Raw genomic sequence first — 25,961 nt, 5'->3', positions numbered from 1 at the left:
CAGCAAGCTATAAAGGGTCCCTAAAAGTACCAGTGTAAAACCATTCAAACGGGAAAAACCAACGGTCGAATCTGTATAAAAAAACGAGAAACGGGAAACACTTATGAACCACATAAACAGACGACAATCACTGAACATCAGATACCTTGATCGCAATTTTTTTCTTCTTCTAATTTTGGTATTTTTGATGATTATCTCGAAAACTATTACAGATATATACATTGAATTGCAGAAATTATGAGCACGAAAAACTACTAAATAGTATGTGAAATATACAGTCGACTGATTATTGGAATTAATGACCAATAATTATAATTGTTACTATTTTTTAACGTTTTTACTTTATTATTGGGGAAGAATAATAGACTAAACGAGACGTCAAAAAGGAAAATGATCAGCAGGAAAAGATCAATAAATACGTATGTCTGAAATTTTTAGTTAGCTCATAATAGAGTTATACCTTTATAGTGATGATTTGAGATAATTATTGGCCTTTGTAAAAGATGCAGGTGAGCTACACAGGCTCTTTTACAAATTATTATTTATACTAATGAACACGTGACATTAATTGTCACCTTTTGGCAAACATAGCTATGAAAATTTTCGTAAACACTTTTATACTTGGTTCGATTTAGAAAAAAACGGAAGCTGTTTCAGAACGTGCCTGCATTATTGTTTTAACTCTAATTATTAGGGATGTTTATTTTAAGACAGCTAACTGCTGCGAAAATATATTATTTAAGGAAAGAACAATTTAGTTTCTGTTCTATATGGTTTCTTTCCGTTTTATCAATCTATATTTCTACTGCGATTAAAGTACATAAGTGTAACTACCTGACAACTATAACAAATAATCAGACAATATTCAACTAAATAAATCTTTTTATCTTAAGATGATACATTAACAAGAGGTTGGAGTCTTATATTAATGGAAAGCCACGTTGATAATTGTTAACACTTCTTTGATTTTTAAGTGTAAACACATTGGTCATTCAGTTTATCGAATATCGAGTAAGATGATATAATTGTTATGAATGTAATCCTCGTAGATTATAACGATAAACATGGAAGGTTCAGAAGAGAAAGTCTGTCAAGAAAATTTGATGTTGAGAGATATATGGTTTCTAATTTATATGTTTTGATATCAAGACAGGTCTTTTCTAAATTACTAACTGTTATTTACTAGTAGTATTACAAAATCTGCTGCATCAAAGAAATTCGTTCCAAATATTATCAGCTCTACTTTTATTCAGCCCTTAAATGCATACTAACTTCACGGTAAACTTATAGAAAATAAATGTGCCAATGGTTGAAACTATTAATAATTTTTTTTTTGAAAAATGATATTTTGACGTGCAGAGTTAAATGTAAGTACTATGTAAGCCTTCATATGATCGGATTTCTTACTCTTTTAAATAGATGTTTGGTACTTTAACTTTGATGTCTGAATTGAAAATAAGTTTTTTGCATTTGCATTTATCTACAATAAAATTGAGAAAGGAAATGGTGAATATGTCAAAGCGACAACCACCCGACCATAGAGCAAACAACAGCCGAAGGCAACCAATGGGTCTTCAATGTAGCGAGAATTCCCGCACCCGTAGGTGTCCTTCAGCTGGCCCCTAAAATATGCATAATAGTACAGTGATAATGGACGTCATACTAAACTCCGAATTATACACAAGAAACTAAAATTTAAAATCATACAAGACTAACAAAGGCCAGAGGCTCCTGACTTGGGACAGGCGCAAAATTGCGGCGGGGTTAAACATGTTTATGAGATCTCAACCCTCCCCCTATACCTCTAGCCAATGTAGAAAAGTAAAACAATAACAATACGCACATTAAAATTCAGTTCAAGAGAAGTCCGAGTCTGATGTCAAAAGATGTAACAAAAGAAAATAAATAAAATGACAATAATACATAAATAACAACAGACTACTAGCAGTTAACTGACATGCCAGCTCCAGACCTCAATTAAACAGATTGAAAGATTATGTCTTCATCATATGAATATCAGGTACAATCCCTCCCGTTAGGGGTTTAGTATCATACTATCATAAAATATATGAGAAGAACATAACCCGTGTCATGCCAACAACTGTTTTTTTTAGAAATAAATGTGTTTAGTTCCGATGCAAAGACCCTATCAGTGAATCAATGTTAAAGCCAAAATATGCAATCTTTAATGACCTGACAACAGTATCGTAACTATATCCCCTTTTAATAAGTCTATTTAAAGGTTTTGTTAGTTTCTGAGGAGAATACCGACATTTTTGTGCTTTATAAAGAATATTTCCATAAAATTTTGGATGTGAAATACCTGAACGTATAAGATGTCTGCATGTTGAGTTATATTTACGAATTATTTCCTTATACCGGTGATAAAATTTAGTAAATGTTTTGACCAGTTTGTGATATCGAAAACCCTGGTGTAATAATTTTTCAGTAATACATAAATTTCTCTCGCTAAAATCTAATACATTGTTACATACACGAGCGAATCGTACAAGTTGAGATATATAAACACCATAAGATGGTGACAAGGGAACGTCACCATCTAAAAATGGATAATTAACAATAGGAAATGAAAAATCATCTCTTTTATCATAAATTTTTGTATTAAGCTTCCCGTTTATGATATAGATATCAAGATCGAGGAAAGGGCAGTGGTCATTGTTATCATTAGCTTTATTTAAATACATGTTTCCAAACCATTCCATTATATGAACCAAACATTGAAGCAAGCCAGTATTTGTCTTTTTTTCTTAAAGTAAAGTCTTTGAAGGTACATTCTCATATCCCAAATATCTCATTTATTTTTGAAGAGCAAAATACTAAAGATGTTAATTCACAAAACCAACATGTTGAAAGGATTTATTCATTTCGCATTATGCATCAAAACCTACGACAAATGTACACATGTAGACACTACACTTAAAATGCAGATGCAAAGGTTAACTGCTTTAAAGTGACAGGTTAAGCTAGCTATAAAACCAGGTTTAATTCACCATTTCAAAAATCCACTGACTTACAAATTAAATTAGTAAAAATGAAAGAAAATAGCTTCAATTACAAAAATGTCGTAATCAATTTTCCAGTTAATGTAAACCAGTGTCAAGTATAAAAGTTGACAACATCCAAAAGGATAAATTTTTCAATGCTAAATGTCAAATCGGCACTGTGAAGTTTTGAAATTGAAATAACAGCTATATGAACAATAACCGGTTATCTTACTGTCTTAAACAATCTTAACAGCACCTGTAAATCAAATATGAAACAATTAACAAAAAAAAACCACAGCCTGCTTCATACTTCGACAATATAAAACACATATAACATTGAGTAATCATCGGAGTTTGCTAGTTTGTCGGTTCCTAGTTGGGAACAGGTACATTAAAAAGAGGCGGGTTGAACATTATTATGAGCACTAAACCCTGTCCTAATCTGGTACAGGTATGTAAACTCAATACATGAGAACAAATGGTAAACATCAGAAGTAAAGGGTTTGACTCATCAGATCAATACTCAGCACAACAATAAACAACAAAATACCACAAACTAAAGATTATAAACGATATGAGAATAATCTCCCTATAGATTTAGTGATAAAACGTTATGTACGCGAAAAAGCATGCTATTTTGCAATGCAAAACTATGTGGATCAACGACAGAATATTGATACCTTAATAGTAATACATGCTCGAATATGTAAATTCAACTTATGGAATATAAAATCAATGTTAATACCGATATAGACAATATATTTTTAATTTACTACAAGGCTCAAGTGATAACTTGCACGGACGAGTTTATTCAAAAGAGGGGTGAAAAATACCAGAGGGATAGCCAAACTCATAGATTGAAAATAAACTGACAACGCCATGGCTAAAAAATAAAAAGACAAACAGACAAATAGTAGTGACGCAACGTCAGATATTGCTACCGCTTGGTGTAACAGAAAAATGACGTTAAAATTAGAAAGAGCACTATTTTTGTGCTTTGTTAGTTGTGTAAATGAAAAGTATTACATAAAAGTATAAATGCCCTGTGATTCCAACCAAATAGGATTTTATAATTGATATAGGATATTAGATTTTAATGTCAGTAATTGTGTGCTGTTTGGGGAATATTTTTGCACATATTCCGCAAACCACATGGAATATTAGTTTAATCTAGCGGTGGTAAACTGAGAGACAATACATGTAACTATGTTACTTAAGTTTTCTTACTTTTAATTTTATGGTCATATAAGTGGGTATTCTTTGTATTTGTGCATAATTTCATTTTGTTGAAAGCAGGACATTTACAGTAGGCGGAGAACTAAACTTGCGAATGCAGTTGATGCTGTTACTGACAAAATACGCTTGTTGCAACGTCAAATCATGTTAATGGACAACCTTGCAAGACATTTTCGTTGGTCCGTATTTTTCATTGAAAACCTGTAATCTTGTTCCAAATATAAATTTCAAAGAACTTTTTATTGGTCTAGTTTTCAAAGCCGAAAAATAATCTACACAAAATTAACTCCCCGGTTTTTAGCTTTATAAGTTTTGTGAAGGCATGAAAGTTTACTTCGGACATTTTCGCAAGACATTGCAAACCTATTGTTTTGAATTGAATAAGTAACTCAATTTATTTGATAATTTGGATTTTGTATGCTTGTACTTAGTACTAAACGATAGTGCATACAATTTGATAAATTATCTGTTAAAATTTTAATTTTTCAACTGAAATGTTTCAATTTTCAAAACAGAAATTCCCCTGGGACATTCGGTTCGTTATATTCTTTTCAAAATATTATAAATGCAAATTTTAAAGGGAGGCAGCTATGCAAACCATAACTGAAATATACCACGTCATAGAACATTCATGCACAATTTCGAAGACATGAGTGAAAATTTAGCGAATTTTTCGAGTTTTATGTTTTGAGATTGTTACATGGGACAACGCTAAGTTAACGTTTTTCATGACAATCTTTATCTTCCAATATATCGTACATTATATATTTTATTCTTCTTCTGTCATAATGTGAAAATTTGCGATGCAATCTTTATTTTCATATACTAGTTGACATATTTATTTCAGTATTTCTCAGAAAATTTTACCGTTAAATGTTTACTTAACACTATTTTTCGTGGTAGTAGCAATATATAACGTTGAGTCACTAAACAAGACAAAACATAGAAAACTAAAGACTAAGAAACACGAACACCACCAAAAACTGGCTTAATTTATATAGATAACAAATATGAAAGTATAGAATAGAGGGCCAGTTATCCCATTAGGAACTAACCCATGGACGTGCACTTCCAACTTTTGTGTCTCTTTCTATTTCAGTCAATCAGGTATTTTGATTTATTAAGTAACTGTATCGTTGACGTTTTCTCCATAACTCATTCAATTTATCTATTATTCTAATATAACGTATGTCCTTTAATTAAAAATCTACAAATCATTGAACTTTATTTCATCCTTAAGGGGGCTCGCGGGTCTAAATCAAAATGTTTATTTAATATGGGATTTCGCTATAAATGAACTTTATCTTATACCTAATAGAAAAATGAAATAAAAAAAAATGAAATCACCGTTCATTTACGCTCACAATCTGCCTTCGAAAGAAGCATACATTTTTGTAATGTCCTTTTTTTCTGTTGAACTAATAGGAGAAATAATGGTAATATCGAAATAAAAAAAGAACTAAATTACAGAAATCGCTTAAATTTTACAATTATTTAGTTTGTGTACAGCTTATTTGAAAACAACAATAAAAAATATAGGTCACCGATGAGTTAAAAAAGATATTACAATTTTAATGCCAAAAATGGCATTTTTTGCACCAAAGGGAGATAATTTAGACCTTTTTCAATGATATCTACATTTTAAAAGTTGCCTGGAGCCAACACGAATTGAATTTTTAGATTGATTTTTGTACCATATGACAAAGTAACAACTACTAAAGATAAGTAATAAAATTTGTAATAAAAAAAGTTTAATTTTTTCTGAAAATCTTATACCCGCGAGCCCCCTTAACATCATGAAAACATGATGACGTTCTTCGGTTTCATGTAAAAAGGTCTATAAAGACCGATCGAAATAGTAATAAAGCGCAAACGACTTTGATATTTAAGACAACTGCGTCACTGTTTTTGTTTTGATTTCTTTTTTGTAAATTTAAATTGAACAATATAGTAGCTGACTTTTATGGAATACGTGAATAAAAAATACGGCGTTGTTAGTTTAGCACAATTGATTTACATAACCTTATTTCCCATTCGTTCAATACTACGGGTTAGAAAACGTGACCGATGAATCAGGTATTTGGGTTTATTATATGATAAGGATTAAATCCGAATAGACTACCAAACAGTTATATCAGAACTGTTATTGCACAGTTCCTAATCACTTGATCTCTTGATATAAGTTATCAACCTGATCAACAAATATAATATAAGAAACCAGCGAATATATACCAGGATTTAAAGTATATATTTACACCAGACGCGCGTTTCGTCTACAAAAGACTTATCAGTGACGCTTAAATATATATTGTTTTAAAAAGGCCAAAAAAAAATACGAAGTTGAAGAGCATTAAGGATAAAAAAAAAATTTCCAAATACAGTTAAGGTAATCATTTCATGAGGTAGAAAAGCCTTAGTATTTCAAAAATTCGAAGTTTTGTTACATGTAAAGCATTATCTGGTAATCTTTGAGAAGCACCCGAAATTAGTTTTCTTTGAAACGTTTTGTTGATTTGTTTGTCTTATGGTCGTGTAGTATTGTCAGAGTGGGGTCGACTTATTCATTGTTATAAGCCCGGATACCCTTTTTTGTATCTTACACATGTCAAATATACCAATTGTTAATTTCCTAAAATTAATTCTGCATTTTTTACATTGGTCAGGAACATGACAGTTCTTGTCAATTTATTTGATGTGTTTTATCATTGTATTTTTCAATTTGATTAGGAACTTTCTGTTTTGAATTTTCCTCGGAGTATAGTATTTTTGTGATTTTACTTTTTGAAGCATATTAACGTCATCGTTTACAATCAACACTTAAAATAATCAAACGATAGTGCATACAATTTGATAAATTATCTGTTAACATTTTAATTTTTCAACTGAAATGTTTCAATTTTCAAAACAAAAATTCCCCTGGGACATTCGGTTCATTATATTCTTTCCAAAATATTATAAATGCAAATTTTAGATGGAGGCAGCCATGCAAACCATTACTGAAATATATTACGTCAAAGAACATTCATGCAAAATTTCGAAGACATGAGTGAAAAGTTAGCGAATTTTTCGAGTTTTATGTCTTGAGTTTGTTACATGGGACAACGCTAAGTTAACGTTTATCATGACAATCTTTATCTTCCAATACATCGTACATTATTTATTTAAATCTTCTTCTGTCATAATATGAAATTTGAGATACAATCTTTATTTTCATATACTAGTTGACATATTTATTTCAGTCTTTCTAAGAAAATGTTACCGTTAAATGTTTACTTAACACTATTTCGAAATCTACAAGGGTGTCTATAACGTGCAAGAGATACGTCTCTCTCTTAACACGGGTCAGCCATTTATCGTCCCCTTCCGACGGACTATCATCGTTTCCTCAAGACCATACTCACAGATGGTGTCAAGGGAGAGCCGAAAATTGAGTTCCTGAAATTTTCATCCCTAACGGGAATCGAACCAGGAACCTTTGTGTTAGTAGTCCGATGCACTAACCACTACACCACGGCTCTCATGGTAGTAGCAATATATAACGTTGAGTCACTAAACAAGACAAAACATAGAAAATTATAGACTGAGAAACACGAACCCCACCAAAAACTGGCTTAATTTTTATGGATAACAAATATGAAAGTATAGAATAGAGGGCCAGTTATCCCATTAGGAACCAACCCATGGACTTACACTACCCGCTTTTGTGTCTCTTTCTATTTCAGTCAATCAGGTATTTTGATTTATTAAGGTACTGTATCCTTGACGTTTACTCCATAACTCATTCAATTTATATGTTATTTTAATGTAAGGTATGTCCTTTAATTAAAAATCTACAAATCAATGGACTTTATTGCATCCTTAACATCATGAAAACATGATTAAATTCTTGGGTTTCAGGTTAAAAGGTATATTAAGACCGATCGAAATAGTTATAAAGCGCAAACGACTTTGATATTTAAGACAACTGCGTCACTGTTTTTGTTTTGATTTCTTTTTTGTAAATTTAAATTGAACAATATAGTAGCTGACTTTTATGGAATACGTGAAAAAAAATACGGCGTTGTTAGTTTTTTTATATGTAGTACAATTGATTTAACTAACTTCATTTTCCATTCATTCAACATTAAGGGTTAGAAAACGTGACCGATGGATCAGGTATGTGGGTTTATTATAGGATAAGTTATAAATCCGAATTGACTACAAAGCAGTTATATCAGAACTGTTATTGCGCAGTTCCTAATCACTTGATCTCTTGATATAAGTTATCAACCTGATCAACAAATATAATATAAGAAACAAGCGAATATATACCAGGACGCGCGTTTCGTTTAAGGTAATCAATTCATGAGGTATAAAAGCCTTAGTATTTCAAAAATTCGAAGTTTTGTTACATGTAAAGCTAGCATTATCTGGTAATCGTTGAGAAACACCCAAAATTTGTTTTCTTTGTAACGATTTGTTGATTTTTTTTGTCTTATGGTCATGTAGTATTGTCAGTGTGTGGTCGACTTATTAGCCCAGATATCCTTTTTTGTATCTTACACATGTCAAATATACCAATTTTTAATTTCCAAAAATTAATTCTGCATTTTCTACATTGTTTCTAAGTCAAGAATATGACAGTTGTTGTCCATTTACTTGATGTGTTTTATTATTTTATTTTTCCATTTGATTAGGAACTTTCTGTTTTGAATTTTCCTCGGAGTTCAGTATTTTTGTGATATTACTTTTTGAAGCATATCAACGTCATCGTTTACAATCACTTAGAATAACTTCCATGGTTGGGACGGTGTGCAGAACCACAGAAATAAAAAAAAACACGTTTTGAGCATATCAAACATCTAAAAAGGTCATGGTTGATATTTGCGTATATTTTAAAATGAAATGTCATCTCGTTTTGTTTTAATACAAATACTTTTGGACGTCTCTACTTTATTTTAAGTCCGCGCAGTCGTATTACAATCGCTTAAATAAAGGTGCAATGTCTCATTAACCAATAAGACGACCAACAACAAAACACACGAGGACGATATATATTACAGATGCTATGGTTCGAGCTCATATGTCAATGTAGATAGTTGCCAGTTGTGACACTGACAAATTCACTTAAATCAATGTCTCTCTTCTTACAATTTTCAGCTAATCATATTGTGGTTAATTCTATCAAATTGTTCCCTGAAGCACAATATGATTTATTTTGAGCTGTAAATTCTTAGTAAACAACTCCTGAAACTAGTTCATACGTATGCTAAAAATAAAAACCAATTGTTTATATCAAAATTATTATAATTGTCGATAAAAGCTCCCAACCAATTACTGAACATGGTAATAATGGTTAAGACGATTATTAATATAATGAAATCTATTATCAGCTCATTGACAAAATGCAATTATCGCCAAGAATAATCTTATTTTGCAAAACTAGTTATGATATATTATTAAATCAAACTTATATATTGGAAACCTTTGTGACAATGGTGTCAATAGTTCAGGTGAAGTCGTTAAACTTTTACTCAATTTATAACCTTAAACGAGTTACTTTCACATGCTAAGGGACATACACATGAATTTAGAGTCGTTTATTTTTACTTTCGTTTATTTTCAGTTTTAATTCAGACATTGAAGAAGAAAACATGCATCATTCGTTACTAGAGAACCATTAAAACTAGTATAATCCGATGTATTTCGTAATTTCCTTGAAACAAAAGACAACCCGTTTTAAAAATGTTCCATCCCCTTAACAAATGCATTATTGGTTGACTGATAGTCGTTTGCAAATATTTTATTCAGGACGAGATCATATCCTCTCTTTTTTTTTTACATTTTTCTTTGTATGATTATTGTTTTTTGTCCTTTTGTATATTCTTACGTTTTGTAATTATTCAAAAAAATGATGTGAATAATTCATTGATATCATTATTTGATTGCAGATTATTTTTTATATTATTCATTATTTTGTATCGCACATTATGTGCCTACATTAAACAGGGGGTTATCTGTCGTGATATTTTACACGACAATATCCTCATTATATGAAGTATTGCTGATTTGACGATATTGAACGCAAATTTCAGTACCAATGTGCTTTTTTTGTGATGGTAATCTTTTATTGGTAATGGAAGCCGGAGTGTCCGGATTGAACCACCAATCTTTGATAGAAAAACTTAAAATTCTAATCAAACAGTAGATTGGAGTTGAGAGCACCTATCTTGCGCTATATTCGAAAACACAACCTCAGTCTTGACATGGTAGTAATACTGTTCGACTACTTAGACTTTTCGGCCATTGAGGCCCCTCATATAGTACATACATAAGATTTCCCGTAGTTAGCAAACGGACACGTCATGTACATTGATAGGCTGGTTCATACGGAAGATGTGTTATTCGTACTTGTAGATCGTTAGATTGGGTAGCATCAATTGTTCTGACCAGGCAGACGGCCCCTTAATCAATCCAGGAACAAGGTACTACGAACTGAACGTTGCCAAATATTGAAAAAATGACACAGAAATAGCAGAGACAATTATTTTTTACGCAAACTGTACCAGAAATTTGTTCTTTCTTTTGTGTGAACTATTTAATTGAACGTCAGTCATTTGTTGCATAGAAAATATACTGTAAAATTTTAAAAATTATTTCAAAGCTAGTCAATAATGATACTAACCTCGACGTTATAACATATAGATTTAAAACAAGCCATTTATAACAAGAAACTGCCAGAAGTATAGAATGCCACGCTAAAACAATCACATTGCATCTTCTATGATGCAAAAAATGTGTGCCAAACCCCTAATTCGGCATTCATTTGTAAATGTATATATCACAATGAACATGTTTGATTCTTTTCAAGCTTGTGTGTCAATAATTTTATGGTAAACTTCCATTATCAAAACTTTTACCTTATAAGGGACACGCGAAACGGAAAACAGTATTCCCCTACCGTTTTGTTGCCGGACATGAAAATACCAGAGTAATACTTATATAATTATTCAAGACAGCATAATGATATTATGACGGAATGCTTGAATGATTTTATATCTTAACTGATTTAGGTCTGAACATGGATGTTTGTTGTTGCTTTGAATAAAATTTACTTGAATATGTGAAAGATACTCAATCAAATGTGTATACACTTAAGGCAAAAAGGGTACAATTTTTCATCTTTTCAAATTAGCAGAAAATGACAATTCATACTTGGTTTAACTAGTACATGACAACAACCCTTCTGTTTAAATAAACTGCAAATTTCTACTGTAATTTTTAAACTTGTGTTAACTTCTGTTGCCTAAATTTGCGTCATTATTTTTAATTTCATTTTAACAACTATATCGTTTTAACCTCAATTATGCAATAAACAACTCATACAACTAATTTGTAGTTATTCATTAAAATAAAATCTTAAAACACGGGTATCAGTTCAATCAAACTTTCGGGGCTAAAGCGGTCCTTCATGACTAACCATCTGGGTGGTTTTAGACTATAAGTATCAATCCAAGTATATCCATTTTATTTATTACTTTCATAAATGGTGAAGTTGCTAATAAATATTTCTTTGTTTTATCGAAACTGTTCATTGAAGCAGTAGAAATTATACAAAAAATGTACAAAATGGAAGTTTTATAATTATTCTTATCTATAATTTCTTTTCCATTTTGACATAAAATTGATAAATAAAACTGTCACAAATTTAATAGTAAAAACACATTCTTACCTTGGAAAAAGGCAACAAACTTGCACAGGAATTTGCCGTAAACCCATATTCTGTAGATGATGGTTCCTAACGATGTTGGCATACAACACAAGGTCACTGCTAAATCAGCAACTGCCAAATTTATCAAAAAGTAATTTTTAGAATGTTGAGATTGTCCATTTCTTATCGTTGTGACGATGATCAGAGCATTTCCAAGAAGTCCGATAAAAAAAATAATAACATACAAACTTAACAGAACTATTGTTGAATATTCATGGAGAGTGAATTGTCTTTTCTGGAATTCTTCAAAAACACTTCCAGGATCAGAAAAGTTATATGGCGAGTCCCGATTCCATGTTATGTTGTTCCGTGATATTAAATCTTTATAAGCAAACCAATCTGCAAGTTGATCCATATCAAGAACATGCTTTCCATCCGCAACCTGGAAAAAATTGAAACCAATATTAGCTACCTTTATGTCTTAACTGACAATCCGCTGACAATTATATAGCATGATATTCCATTGTTATACCAGGGATTTACGTCAAAGAAAATCTCATTCAGTTAGTTATGATAAATTATTGATGATTTGATGAAAATTAATTCTTTAAATAAAGCAAGCTTAAACTGATACGAGCAATTATCACTTAATATTTACAGATTTATTCTACTAATAGACCTTCTGCAAAATATTCTTGTTATTTTGTAAAATTAAGTAAGTTACTGGTCTTTTTATACAATAGTCTTTGTCTGTCTATTTATATTAATTTCCTTATCGAATAGCGATACTGGAATCGATTTCGTCAACCAATCCGGTATTTAATACAAGGGTTATGAGATAGATCAAGTACTATTACTGTTAATTGAAGAACAAAGAAATGAACATTGAAATATAAATTGTTAATGTAAAAATCTAAGCTGTATTAGTTTTAAAGAATTTACTAATGATTAAACAGTTTTATGGGTACTTCTAGCTGCTTTAAATATAATGCTGACCAAAAATACATAGACTTTAAAAATTTTCTCAAGAATTAAGTTATTAAAATAACTGTGAACGCGCATTTTTCACGACTATCCTTAAGAGCAGATTGTCTGTTTGACATATATATTTCTATTTCCGAATGTTTGCGTTTTGTCTTATTGTACTAGTTTTGACCGTCAGAGCAAATATTTCACATGAGATTTGTTTAAAATTTAAATTGTAAACAAAAAATGTCTCAATTCATATTATATCGTTGTCCAAAGGGGCCATGCAAGTTTCGCAAATGGATAACAGTGACAGTAATTAAAAAAAAAAAGTTTCCGATGCGAAAGATACCATAGGGACAGTCCAACTTATCGATCGAAAATAAACTGACAACGCCATGGCTAAAAAATAAAAAAACAAACAGACAGACAGATAAATAACAGTACACAAGACACAACATTGAAAACTAAAGACTTCGCAACACGAACCCAACCAAAAACTAGAGGTGATATCAGGTGCTCCGGAAGGGTAGGCAGATCCTGGTCCAAATGTGATACCCGTCGTGACGCTCATGTTATTACAAACACGGTAAATAGTATAATTCGGTAGGTCACATTTGTGGCAAAATAGGAAGTGGAATGCAGTCACGACCTAAGGAACATATCCGATATCATCAGTGAAACCAACCCGTGACGGCATCTGTAAAAGTTAAGAATGGATGACTTCACTATTTGGAACTCTTGGTTTAATAGCTTTCTTGTTAGAACCCTCTATCGAAGAAATCATGATAGGAATATCATATCAACTTGTAGATATATACTCCGTATACAGGCCGGCTGGCATGTTGCAATTACAATTGGCAAGCTGAAGTTATCTCTTTTGTCGTAAAATTTTGTTTTCAACCAACCCTCATTTTCAATTTCTAGATGTAAGTCAAGATATAAGGCAGACTTAATTAATAACTGTATTTTTTGTATCCTTTTTATCTAGTTCGATGGGATAGATGCATTTAACATAGTCAAAATTTTTTTGAATTATTTAGTAAGAGAATATCATCTATATAGCGGACAATAAAGTTAAAGTATATTGCTTACTTTTTATCTTTCTTCATAAGAAGCTACTGTATGAAGTCAACCTCCTAATAATAAAGAAACAAGTCGGCAAGAAGATGGACACAATTGGTTCCCGTTGAAATACCGACAATCTGTTAAAAGAATACGTCCTCCAAACGTACATTTATAACATGTATTTTGTCAATCAAGAAATCAAGCATCTTGATATTTTTAGTTTCAGAGATTTTTTTGTTTGAATCAGAGGGATTCTTTACAAAGTAGGATTTATCCCTTCCCAAGAGAAGATACTTGTACCTACGTTCGCTATTCTTTTATATGCAAGTAATACTATAATGTCTTTAAAACCATTTTAGGTTGAATTTTTATACGATAGGAGTATTGCATGTCATTAAAGCTTTGACCAATTCTAAATTGTAAGATTATCTTAAAACAGTTATAGATTGACAGAAATTTTTAAACAGCAAATCATAAATATAACTACATAAAATAGTTCAAACGAACATACAATCATACCTAACCAAGACACACAAAAAAAATGTTTATTGTTAATAGTATAAAAAGTGTACTACACAAAATTAAAACTAAAACCATTTAAAAAAAATAAACATTAACATTTGCACTCGTCTGAAACGCCCCTCTGGAACTACCTCCACCAGGAGTCCAACCACCCGAAATAAATAGGAAGGTCGGATGCACAAACATGTAGTCGCATCACGTCCTATCAAAAGGGACATGAGATAAAAACTCAGACAAATAAGATAATAACTTCAAAATTTATTACAATGATACACAGGGTCAGCACCTAAAATGTATAACTAAATACTATCTTGTCTCATTTGTAAAATTATCCTGAATATCTATCTATAGGTCTTGGTTTCTCAACATGTATATTTTGTCAGACTATTTATGGTGCTTAGATGACCGCTTGAGAAAAAGTCGGTGAATCTCGGATTTATTACTCAATATATTATCATTTAGGGCGTGAAGGAGTTGAGATTGGGCCAAGATCTCATCTTTACCAAAAGGTATGTTTTTTTTTGCAGGATTTCCCGATTGTTTAATTCTTAATTTTTATTTCGAAAAGACACTCATAGCAATAGGATTTTAAAACACTCAGAATTGTTTGAAGCTTTGGCCGTAGGAATAACATATTTATCGCCACAGCTTCTATGTTTCTGAATCTTCTCTCAAGTCGAACATTAATATAGATTTCTACTTGTGGATTGTACGTTGTATCTTACCCTTAATTGCTCACACCTATTCTTGTTCATTATGATCTCGTTTTGTCTATGATCTTGCGTAATTTCCAATGGAGTGCATTATGTTTTAATGGTTTGAATCTAATTGATGTGTTGAAGCTTTCTGAATTAAGAACAAATATAAAAAAGAAGATGTGGTATGATTGCCAATGAGACAACTATCCACAAAAGACCAAAATGACACAGACATTAACAACTATAGGTCACCGTACGGCTTTCAACAATGAGCAAAGCCCATACCACATAGTCAGTTATAAAAGGTCCCGATAAGACAATGTAAAACAGTTAAAACGAGAAAACTAACGGTCTTATTTATTTAAAAAAATAAAAATGAACGAAAAACAAATATGTAACACATAAACAAACGACAACCACTGAATTACAGGCTCCTGACTTGGGACAGGCACATTCATAAATAATGTAGCGGGGTTAAACATGTTAGCGGGATCCCAGCCCTCCCCCTAACCTGGGACAGTGGTATAACAGTACAGCAAAAGTACGAACTATAAAAATCAGTTGAAAAAGGCTTAACTCATCAGATGGACATAGATACAAGTGAACATGGCCCGGTACTTATACATCTCGACACAAAAAGACACAATAAACAGATCTGAGAGTACTCACAGTTATCTGACAGCTAGTTCAAAGCTACTAACAACTTATAAACAAATCATGTATCTAAGACTAAACTATCAATCCGTACACATCTAACATCTAATGGATTTAGTGTAAAGACGTCATAAACAGCCAGAGAAAAACAAGACCTTGTGCAATGCCAAGTTACAGGTATCGACAGATTGTAGATAAATGAATATGTATATGCATATCACATACTAGTAATATTTAGTTAGCTTATTTTAATTTACTGATAACAAAATTAATATTTATACCAATAAAAACAAAATTCAATGATCTTATTACAGTGTTGAATAGGTAACCGTTTAGAATAAGTTTATTTAAAGGAGCGACCAGTTTACATGGATCATTTCTAAATTTCCGGACACGGTTAACAACATTTCCGTAAAAATGAGGATGTGCTATCCCGTTTGAAATAAGTTTTCTACAGGTACAACCAAACTTCAAAACCAAATCTTTATATCTATGGAAAAATTTAGGTTTTAATTTATTTATGGTAACGATATCCCTGGTTTAATAAGTTACCAGTAATACATAGGTTGCGTTCGTTAAAATCAAAAACGTCACAACAGACACTAGCATAGCGAACACGTTGTGAAATATAAACCCCGTAAGATGGTGCCAAAGGAACATCACCATCTAAATATGGAAAATTAACAATAGGGAACGAAAAATTGTCTCTTTTGTCGTAAATTTTACTGTGGAGTTGCCCGTTTAAAGCCAAAATATCTAAATCCAGGAAAGGACAGTTATTACCGAATAAATTTGATTTATTTAAAGTTAGTTCCTTGGGGTAAATTTCAGCAGTATATTGAGAAAAGTCTGGATTATTTAACGAAAAAATATCATCAAGATAACGGTAAGTGTTGTTGAATTTATCAATTAAATGCAATTTAGACGGGTCTTTAATGAGTTTATTCATGAACTGTGATTCGTAACAGTACAAAAACAAGTCTGCTATTAAAGGGGCATAATTAGTGCCCATGGGGATACCTACAACCTGTCGATAAACTTTGTTGCCGAAACGTACATAAATATTATCAAGGAGAAACTTAACCGCTTCAATCATCTCATCACACCTCCAGTAAGTATATCTAGCATATTTACCTTTCTCATTAGAGAAGGCTTTAAATGAGTTGCAGCAAATATATCTACATCCAGCTTTACTTAACGACCATTTAATTAAATAGGAAAACTTTTGTTTAATAAGATAGTGTGGAAGTGTAGTGTAAAGATTAGAAAAATCAAAACTATTAACAGAATCAAAAGGACCATCAAAAGCACGTAATTTATCTGAAACATCCAAAGAATTTTATACACTCCAAAAATGGTTTATACCGCCATGTTCATATATTTTATTACAATAGTTTATGATAAGCTCTTTAATAGTAGTTAATGAACTAGTTAAGAGCACTGAAAGATTAGTTGTAGAAAACTTACTAGAGGCCGAGACTTATTGTCCTTATAAAGATAATTTAACCCACCCTTTCTAGATCTAAAAAAACAATAAGATCTTTAAAACTGGAAATACATGACTTATTTTTCTAACACTTTTGTGCGAGTGTGTACAATTTCAACTTGTGAAAGATAGGCAGGTCTTTTAAACTATAATAATACACTAAAAATGAAAAAAAGAGATAAAATGCTATAAAATGTCTTTGCACTTAAGGAAAGCAATTTAAAAGGCAATTATTTCACTTGAACACACTAACAAAGCCGTATATTGTTAAAATATTTTCAGGAATAAACGCTTTATGAAAAACGATGAATATACATGTATCGCGAAGGTTATGTAACTTTGCTAGTTAATTTCTCCAATGACACTCCGTTTTTAACATTTTTGATTTTTGCATACAGTGCTTGTCGCAAACTTTAAAAAAAAATATTTATAAAAATCTTTTTGCAATTTGTTAAGGTGTATGTTCCCCTTTGATATAACGACAAGTAAAAAACAAATCGCATTTAAATGAAAGAGGATTAAAAATAATACAATGTTTAAATAAAAACATTTTGAGATTTCAATTGGTACACATTAAAAAATATTTGTCAATACGATCACATCAAAATATTGAAGCCGTTTTACGAAAGTCGTTAGACAAAACTCTAGACAGTGTTATAGTTAAGTAATGATATTGTTTTCCTGATTTGAAGAAATTCTCTGAAAAAAAGAGGTTTTAGTTTTATGAGTTGATAATTATTTGAAATATAGGATTCAAACCGTATAATCTTGATGAATACGTGTGGCTTGCCACGTGTCTGATCAAAGTAATGCGGGTTGATGTTCTGTCATTAATTACTTAAATCAGCTTATCACTTCTTATTCTGTCTATGCAGCTCCAAGTAGGTCACTTACTTGTCCCAGATGACAATATTTAAAGATATTTAAAGGCAAAACGCTTAAATTTTATAATTTCTAATGTTCCCATGATATTTGCTTATGGGTTCTTGCTTCATAAAATGTCTTTGAGTAATAATATACATATTATCCGATCCATATGATTGCAGAAACGAGAGAATCTTTTAAATATTACTAAATTCCTCATAGATTCCAGGATTACAAGTTTATGGCAAAAACCGCTATTTGTACTTGTACTACCTACAGAGCAATTCCCTGTCCTGATAGGAACAATGCAATAAAACCTTTTTATGTTATATACATTAACATTGGCAAAAACAGATCAAATATAATAAGCTTCTAACTGTGTATGCCAGTCGCACGTTGCATCTACAAAAGACTCACGAATGACGCTCGAATGCAAGAAAAAAAATAAAAGGAATAATTAAGTACGAAACTAAAGAGTACTGAGGACCCAAAATTCCAAACGGTTTGGTCGAATACAGCTTAGTTATTATGTTGAAGGGTAAGAACATCCTTAGCATTTTGAAAAATTATTTATTTTGCAAACTGTTCATTTATTATTATGACCATATTATTATATGATTATTAATGTCAACACAGAAGTTCTGACAACTCGGCTGCGGTGACCTTTAACGTTATTGTTAAACGAGAAAAAACAATCCTGTTTCGCAGATGCATATGTCTATTGTTGTATTCGGATCTTTAGACGGTAATTAGTGAATTTAAGGTACTGGTTCATTAATTTATAGTATTTTTGCCAAAATGACATATATAAGAGAGAACAAACGGCTGCTTAAAGTGTAAAACTATTCCTGTAATGCATAAGGCACACGATGTAACTTAATTAAAGCGAAAACTGTGTAAACAATATGTTATAGCAAATTTGTCTTTTTCAATTACACGTTAGTACAGACAAACATGATATTTGCTAAATAGTCAATTGAGAAATTATAATAAATATAAAACTGAAGAGAAAACAGACTAAGGTCCCCAATTACGACACTAAAAACATGTATAATGTTTAAATGATCTATAACATTTTAAGACAACACATTGTCTTGCTAAATTGTTAATTATTAGGTCTTTCCACCTTTCTTGTGGAAAGACCTATTGTATTTGTTCTGATTATTTTTTTTTTCTTCCGCCTAATTTTTTTCTTGCGGTGTAAAAATGTTTCAAAAGATGTCGCTTAGTTTTTTTGTATATGATATCATTCAGTCTATACGCTTTTGAAACTGACCCTGTTTAACCCAACACTTTTCTTTGTAAGAGTTATCTCCCCAAACACTGTTTTTCTTGTTATCAGATCTCCTCCGCAACCGTAAAAGAAAGCGACAAATTTATTTTTCCAAATTGCTTGTTATATCCTCAGGATGTTACGTTTTATTTTCACCGAAGCTTTACGAAGACTCCATATGAGAGTTATTTCCCCTTTTGTAATGAAATAAATTAAATAAATTTGTTACTGGAAAACCATTAGTGATAGAGGCCTAGGGTCTTTTGATTTGAGGTGCTTGGTCAAAAAAAATGAAAATGAGGTCAAGGTCAAAGGTCAAGGTCATGTTCAAAAATATGATTTTGGATTGTTATCTCTTATTTTCAGAAATCCTATAAGATATCGACAAAATATTTTCACAAAATGTGTGTTACGACATGGCGTAACACGTAAATTTTAGTTAAAAGGGTACGTAAACATTTGATGCAACTTTCCCCCCTTTTATATCTTATATTAGTTGTATGGTAATATAACTCATTATCATTATAAAGTAAAGGCTTAGGGTCTTTTGATTTAAGATCCTTGGTCCAAAAAAATGAAAATTAGGTCAAGGTCAAAGGTCAAGGTCAAATTCTAAATTTTGATTTTTGCTTATTTTCACTCTTTTTCATTAACCTTATAAGATTTCAACAAATTATTTTTACTAAATTATTAGTTGCGACATGTCGTAACTTATAAATTTTGATTGGAAGGGTGCGAAGAGATAAATGGGATTTTTGCCCCTGTTATATTTAGAATTATGCGTAAAGTGATATTACTCATGAACCATACATAATACATACCTAGGGTCTTTTAATTTGGGATCCTTGGTTTATGACCTTGAAATTGAGGTCAAGGTCATAGGTTAATTGGACGTTCTAGATTTTGACCTTTGCTTGAAATTCATATTTATATATCATTTAGCCATAGGAACTGACATTTTCAACTGAATTTTAATATTTTCATATCAAAATAGATCCTTATTGGTGGAAAGACCTTCAATTGTTCTTTGAACAATTGGTTTTTAATTCTTCATGAATTTGTTTTGTCAAATCCTAGCTCTCTACTATTGAATGTTCGATGATTAGTATGATGTGATATATAGTAAACAAATTTGATAACAAGACTATAGGATCTACGACACACTCTCAGTACAATATTAGAACTAGGATTTGAATAAAAGAAGTTTTGTGGTATAGGTACATATACAGCAAACAAGCGGCAGAAATCAACAAAATGACATCTAGATGACAAATCAACACGTACAGTTGTATGCAATGCAAAGTTATAACTAATATATCGTCCCTGGGAGTTAATTTCAACACTTTACCAACCAAAAGCACATCCTTGTGGGGAAGTTGACAAAAAAATAAATCAGACTTTTAATATTGTTTTTATTTTTTTAATTGATTTATAATATTCTTCATTAAACCTGACAATTTAATGTCTACCAAAACTAGTTTTATGACGCGAATCTCTTACATAACTAGAGTGCAAGGTAGTCCATCAAGAGGAAGACATACTACCCATCCGAAGCATATGCTATCATGCATATTATTTTTTTAAAATTTGCTTTATATGAAAGGAGGTTCAGTTGTCGCTCCTTGTTTGAACATGTGCGAATTTGAAATATGCAGTGGTCTTCATTGTATGTGTCGTTCTTGATTTTCTCATGGATATTCAGTGCAGCACATTTTATTTCATCACTTTTTTTTTTCTATTCTCCATATCAGAAGGCTACATTTGTTTTGACGGAGAACATTTATTTGATGGTTATCAAGGTTAATTTAATATCAGTGTCAATCTCGTTCTTAATAGTTATCAAAGGTACCAGGATTATAATTTAATATTTTTTTTGAATTTTTTGAAATACTAAGGCTTTTCTACTTCAGGCCTAGATTACCTTAGCTGTAACGCGCGTCTGGCGTATATATAAAATTTAGTCCTGGTATCTATGATGAGATTATTTAGTACGCCAGACGAGCGTTTCGTCTACATAAGACTCATCAGTGACGCTCATATCAAAATATTTATAAATCCAAACAAGTACAAAGTTGAAGAGCATTGAGGATAAAAATTAAATGTCACTAATCAGTAGACAAATTCATCACGGCTAAGTAATGGTAGAATAATATTTAGTTATGTGACCGTTGCATAGATTTGTATTTGGCACAACTTTTTGGAATTTTTGATCCTCAATGCTCTTCAACTTTGTACTTGATTGGCTTTATAAATATTTTGATATGAGCGTCACTGATGAGTCTTATGTAGACGAAACGCGCGTCTGGCGTACTAAATTATAATCCTGGTACCTTTGATAACTATTCCCTCTCTTTGGAAAAAGAGATTCAGTTTTTAAAACATCTGCCACATTTCATTCTATCTGGGTTTGACCCATTTAGCGCAATGATAATCTCGATGATATCAACTCTAAAAACAGAATCGAAGAAAAAAACAATTAATATTTCCATAAGTGCTATCTTTTGCCATTGTTATCAATCACGGTAAGGAATTATAATCATCTAGAGCAAGTAAATGTTTTATTACACCATATACTCTGCAAAAATATCATAAAACTTTATTGAGAATCATAAAGAAATACCACAATGGTATTAAAAGCGAAGCTTATACAAACAAATATAGCGAATGAGTATAAAAATATTTAATTTATATGATATGATTGCCATAGAGACAAATCTTCACAAGAGACCAGATGACACAGAAATTAATAACTATAAGTCAGATTACGGCTTTCAACCATGAGCAAATGCCAGATAGTCAGCAATAAAAGACTCCGCAATGACAAGCCAAACAAATCAAACAAGAAAACTAACAACCTTATTAATGTACAAAATCATGCAGGAAAATAAGTATGTAACATAGATACAATGACAACCACGTAATTTCATGCTCCGAACATGGGACCGCACATACACACATAATGTGACTGGGTTAAACGTGTTAGTGGGCGTCCAAACCCCTCTCATCCTGGAACAGTGGTGCAACAGATCAATGCAAGAACTGTATGAAACTATAAATAAATATCGCGTAAGATCAACAGCAACATATAACAAGCACTCAATTACAGACTTCGGACTTCGGACAGGCACATATAGAATTTCGGAATCACATTGAATAATGATTGAAGCCACTTTGAAACCATTTCAAATCCGTTTTCACTCTAAACATTGGGTTAATGTTATTAGTTGGAATAATGAAAAAGATATGTAATGGGAATTTGGTGTATACTGTTTGTAAAATCAAAAAAAAAAGCACTTCGGTGTTGACATGAATATCAATTATATGGTCATTTTTATAAATTTTCTGTTTACAAAACTTTGAATTTTTCGAAAAACTAACGATTTTCTTACCCCAGGAGTAGATTACCTTAGCCGTATTTGGCACAACTTTTTGGAATTTTGGATCCTCAATGCTCTTCAACTTTGTATTTATTTGGCTTTTTAACTATTTTGATCTGAGCGTCACTGATGAGTCTTAGGTAGACGAAACGCGCGTCTGGCGTATAAAATTATAATCCTGGTACTTTTGATAACTATCATAAGAAGAATGATCAATTTGGATAACGTAAATTCACTTGTTTACCTCGCACTGTCTTAAACTCGTCGATTTGATTAATTTCACAATATTTCCGAGTAATATTGAGGGAAAACAAAGGGTGCGTTTTCTAACGTTTGATATAAATGGGATGTTTAGATTTGAACATACGTACAAAAAGAAATATGACGATACTTTGATCTTACCCTTCCTGGGAACCAGGCAGGGAGATCACCCCAGTTTATTGGAGGGTTCGTGTTGCTCAGTCTATAGTGTTCTGTGTTGTATTTTGTCAACTGTTGTTTGTCTTTTTGTTATAGTCTCTTGTGGAGAGTTGTCTCATTGACAATCATACCACATCTTCTTTTTTTATATTTTAGACCTGGCGTTGTCAGTTTATTTCCTACTTATGAGTTAGAATATCACTTTTGTATATTTCGCCTCTCCAGAGAGAGTGTCGTGCTCTTTGTATGTCAATTAAAAATGTGCAAAGCACTTAACGTGTTCTCCAGGTAAAGAAAAACTGCAACTTTCTACCAATGATGGTCCTGATTTTTTTTTACCCCAATCCTGGTCGATTAAATTTGCGGAACCTGCCTAAAAGAGTTATTAATAATTGATTCTAAGTACTTTCCAAACGCTTATCATAGAGTTCTTATTAGAAACATATCAGCTGGTATTAATTTAAAGCCGATCATTTAGTATTTATCAGAAGCCTCCTATCTAGTTTAAACTCTACTGATACTTTTAACATTGAATAAATACAATAAACTGCATTTGGCGAAAAGCAAGCTTAAAATATTGTATTATTCTTTAACTAAACGTTTTTCCTTGTGTTGTTTTCAAACCAAAACTGATTTCAGGATGCGAATTCACAATTTCGAACACAACTGGAATTAAAAGTTCGGCATGCAGAGCAACCAATGCTACTTTTACTGGCGGGAATGATAACAAAAGAAATACTCAGTTGTTTTATGATAGGTCATTTGAACAAGGTTTAAATGTCAGTATTTTTATTCTCGATTCAATCATCATGTACATGTAGTACTGTTCAAGTTTTTGTCGGTTGTTGTTTTTTACTTTTGTATTTTCTTTGTAGTACACTTTCAATAGTATCCTTCTAAGTTTCACATCAGAAAATGTCATTTGTTTTGACGGTGGAATTTCGTTTGACTGACATTAAGGTTAATTAAATATATACATCAATCTTATTCATAAATGTCACTAATCGGTGGACAAACTCAACACGACTTAGTAATGTTAGCATGAAAAGTAAAACTATAAAACTACCAAACTCCAAGGAAAATTCAAAACGAAAAGCCCCTTTTCAAATGCCAGAATCAAGCTCAAACACATTTAACGATTGGAAAACAACTTTCATATTCCTGACTGGATACAGGCATTTCATTATGTTCAAAATGGTGGATTTAACCTGTTTTTATAGCTAGCTAAACTTTTCACTTGTATGATTTTAATTCCATTATATTAACTTTAAAAACAGAATTCGAAGAAAAAAGCAATTAATATTTTCATTAGTGCTATCTTTAGCCATTGTTATATATCAAGATAAAGGATTACATTCACCTCGAGCAAGTTATTGTTTATTACACGATTAATTTACAAAAATATCAAAAAAAGCTATTGATATCATTCAAATATACCCCAATGGTATTAAAACGCAAAGCTTATACAAGCAAGTATAGTTAATGAGTGTCTACAACTCAAATAATTGTGTTTATTTTCCTTTTAGGGATCACATTTGAACAGGATTGACCTTTCCAGTTTGAAAGCCATTCTAATTTCGTATTTAAAACAAATTAATTACAAAAGTCTATTGATTTAATCAAACAGTTCATGTCTGTTAATATTAAGCAGACAAAAACATTCTAGTTCAATGTTGAGTATTATAAAAATATAGATTTGTGAAGTTTTCCGTATTTTTTAGATTTTATCAATAGCAAGTTTATAGTATACTTTAAGGCATTAGTCACAACTGATCGCATTGAATCGGTGTCTTCTGTATTTTTACTATTATGTCTATTCCTACATGGGAGATTATGGGACTGAGAACAATAGTTGTTGTTTTTGAAAAATATGTTATTTTAATCATTGGTGTCTAGTTAGGTCACAGGTGAACATACGTGTGGAAATTGAATAAAAATAATTATTCATCTGAAATTTATGTACAAGTGTTTCTTATATAGAATTTCATGAAAATAACATTATTCAAAGAAAAGGTAGTAAAAGCATTTAGAAGACTGAAAAATATAATCATGTATAAGAAAAAGTTGTTAAGACATTTATTTCTATAAAATCATTTAATAATAATCAAAGTGCAATGTAAGCTTCAAAGAGTTAGTTAATTCAAAATGTGTATAAATTATATTTTTTTTAACGAATATGATATCAAAAGTACTGTTACAGATAAGTGAATTAATAAGTCAAATAGAATAATCATAGCCAAGTAACTATATGAGCCTAGGCATCAATATTAAAGGGTGTTTTGTTTTCACTATATTCAGTGAAATTACTACGCAATAAAATGCTCTCACATTTATCCGAATTTTTTAAAATAAAAATCACAAAAATACTGAACTCCGAAGAAAATTCAAAACGGAAAGTCCCTTATCGAATGGCCTAACTAAATGATAAAACACATCAAACAAATGGACAACAACTGTCATATTCCTGACTTGGTATGATTTCAAATGTAGAAAATGGTGGATTGAACCTAGTTTTATAGCGCTAAACCCAATGTCAATTGAGTGTTCTTTCCATGGAGTGCTTTGTTTCAATGAAAATGTAGTTTAACTCTAAATTTAGTACTTTGGTTAAAAGAATAATTGCCTCAATTGTTATTGATATTAGAAACTATGTACTTGTATATATTAATGTTTCCATCCTTAATAATTGCAATTGCTTGTGG

At 31.3% G+C, this 25,961-nt stretch overlaps 1 protein-coding gene across 1 annotated transcript in view; it reads right to left on the bottom strand.

The window, feature by feature from the left end:
- The window catches only part of LOC139519789 (galanin receptor type 1-like), a 145,013-nt gene that overhangs the window by 24,445 nt on the left and 94,607 nt on the right, over positions 1 to 25,961 (bottom strand). The window contains exon 2 of the mRNA XM_071312052.1: positions 11,953 to 12,373. Coding sequence (XP_071168153.1) covers positions 11,953 to 12,373 — 421 coding nt within the window. The remainder of the gene's footprint in view (positions 1 to 11,952; positions 12,374 to 25,961) is intronic.

This window comes from Mytilus edulis, chromosome 4, assembly GCF_963676685.1.
Source record: "Mytilus edulis chromosome 4, xbMytEdul2.2, whole genome shotgun sequence".
NCBI classification, from domain to species: Eukaryota; Metazoa; Mollusca; class Bivalvia; order Mytilida; family Mytilidae; genus Mytilus; species Mytilus edulis.
Note: the sequence above shows the minus strand (reverse complement) of the source record. Positions and strands in the feature narration are given on the sequence as shown.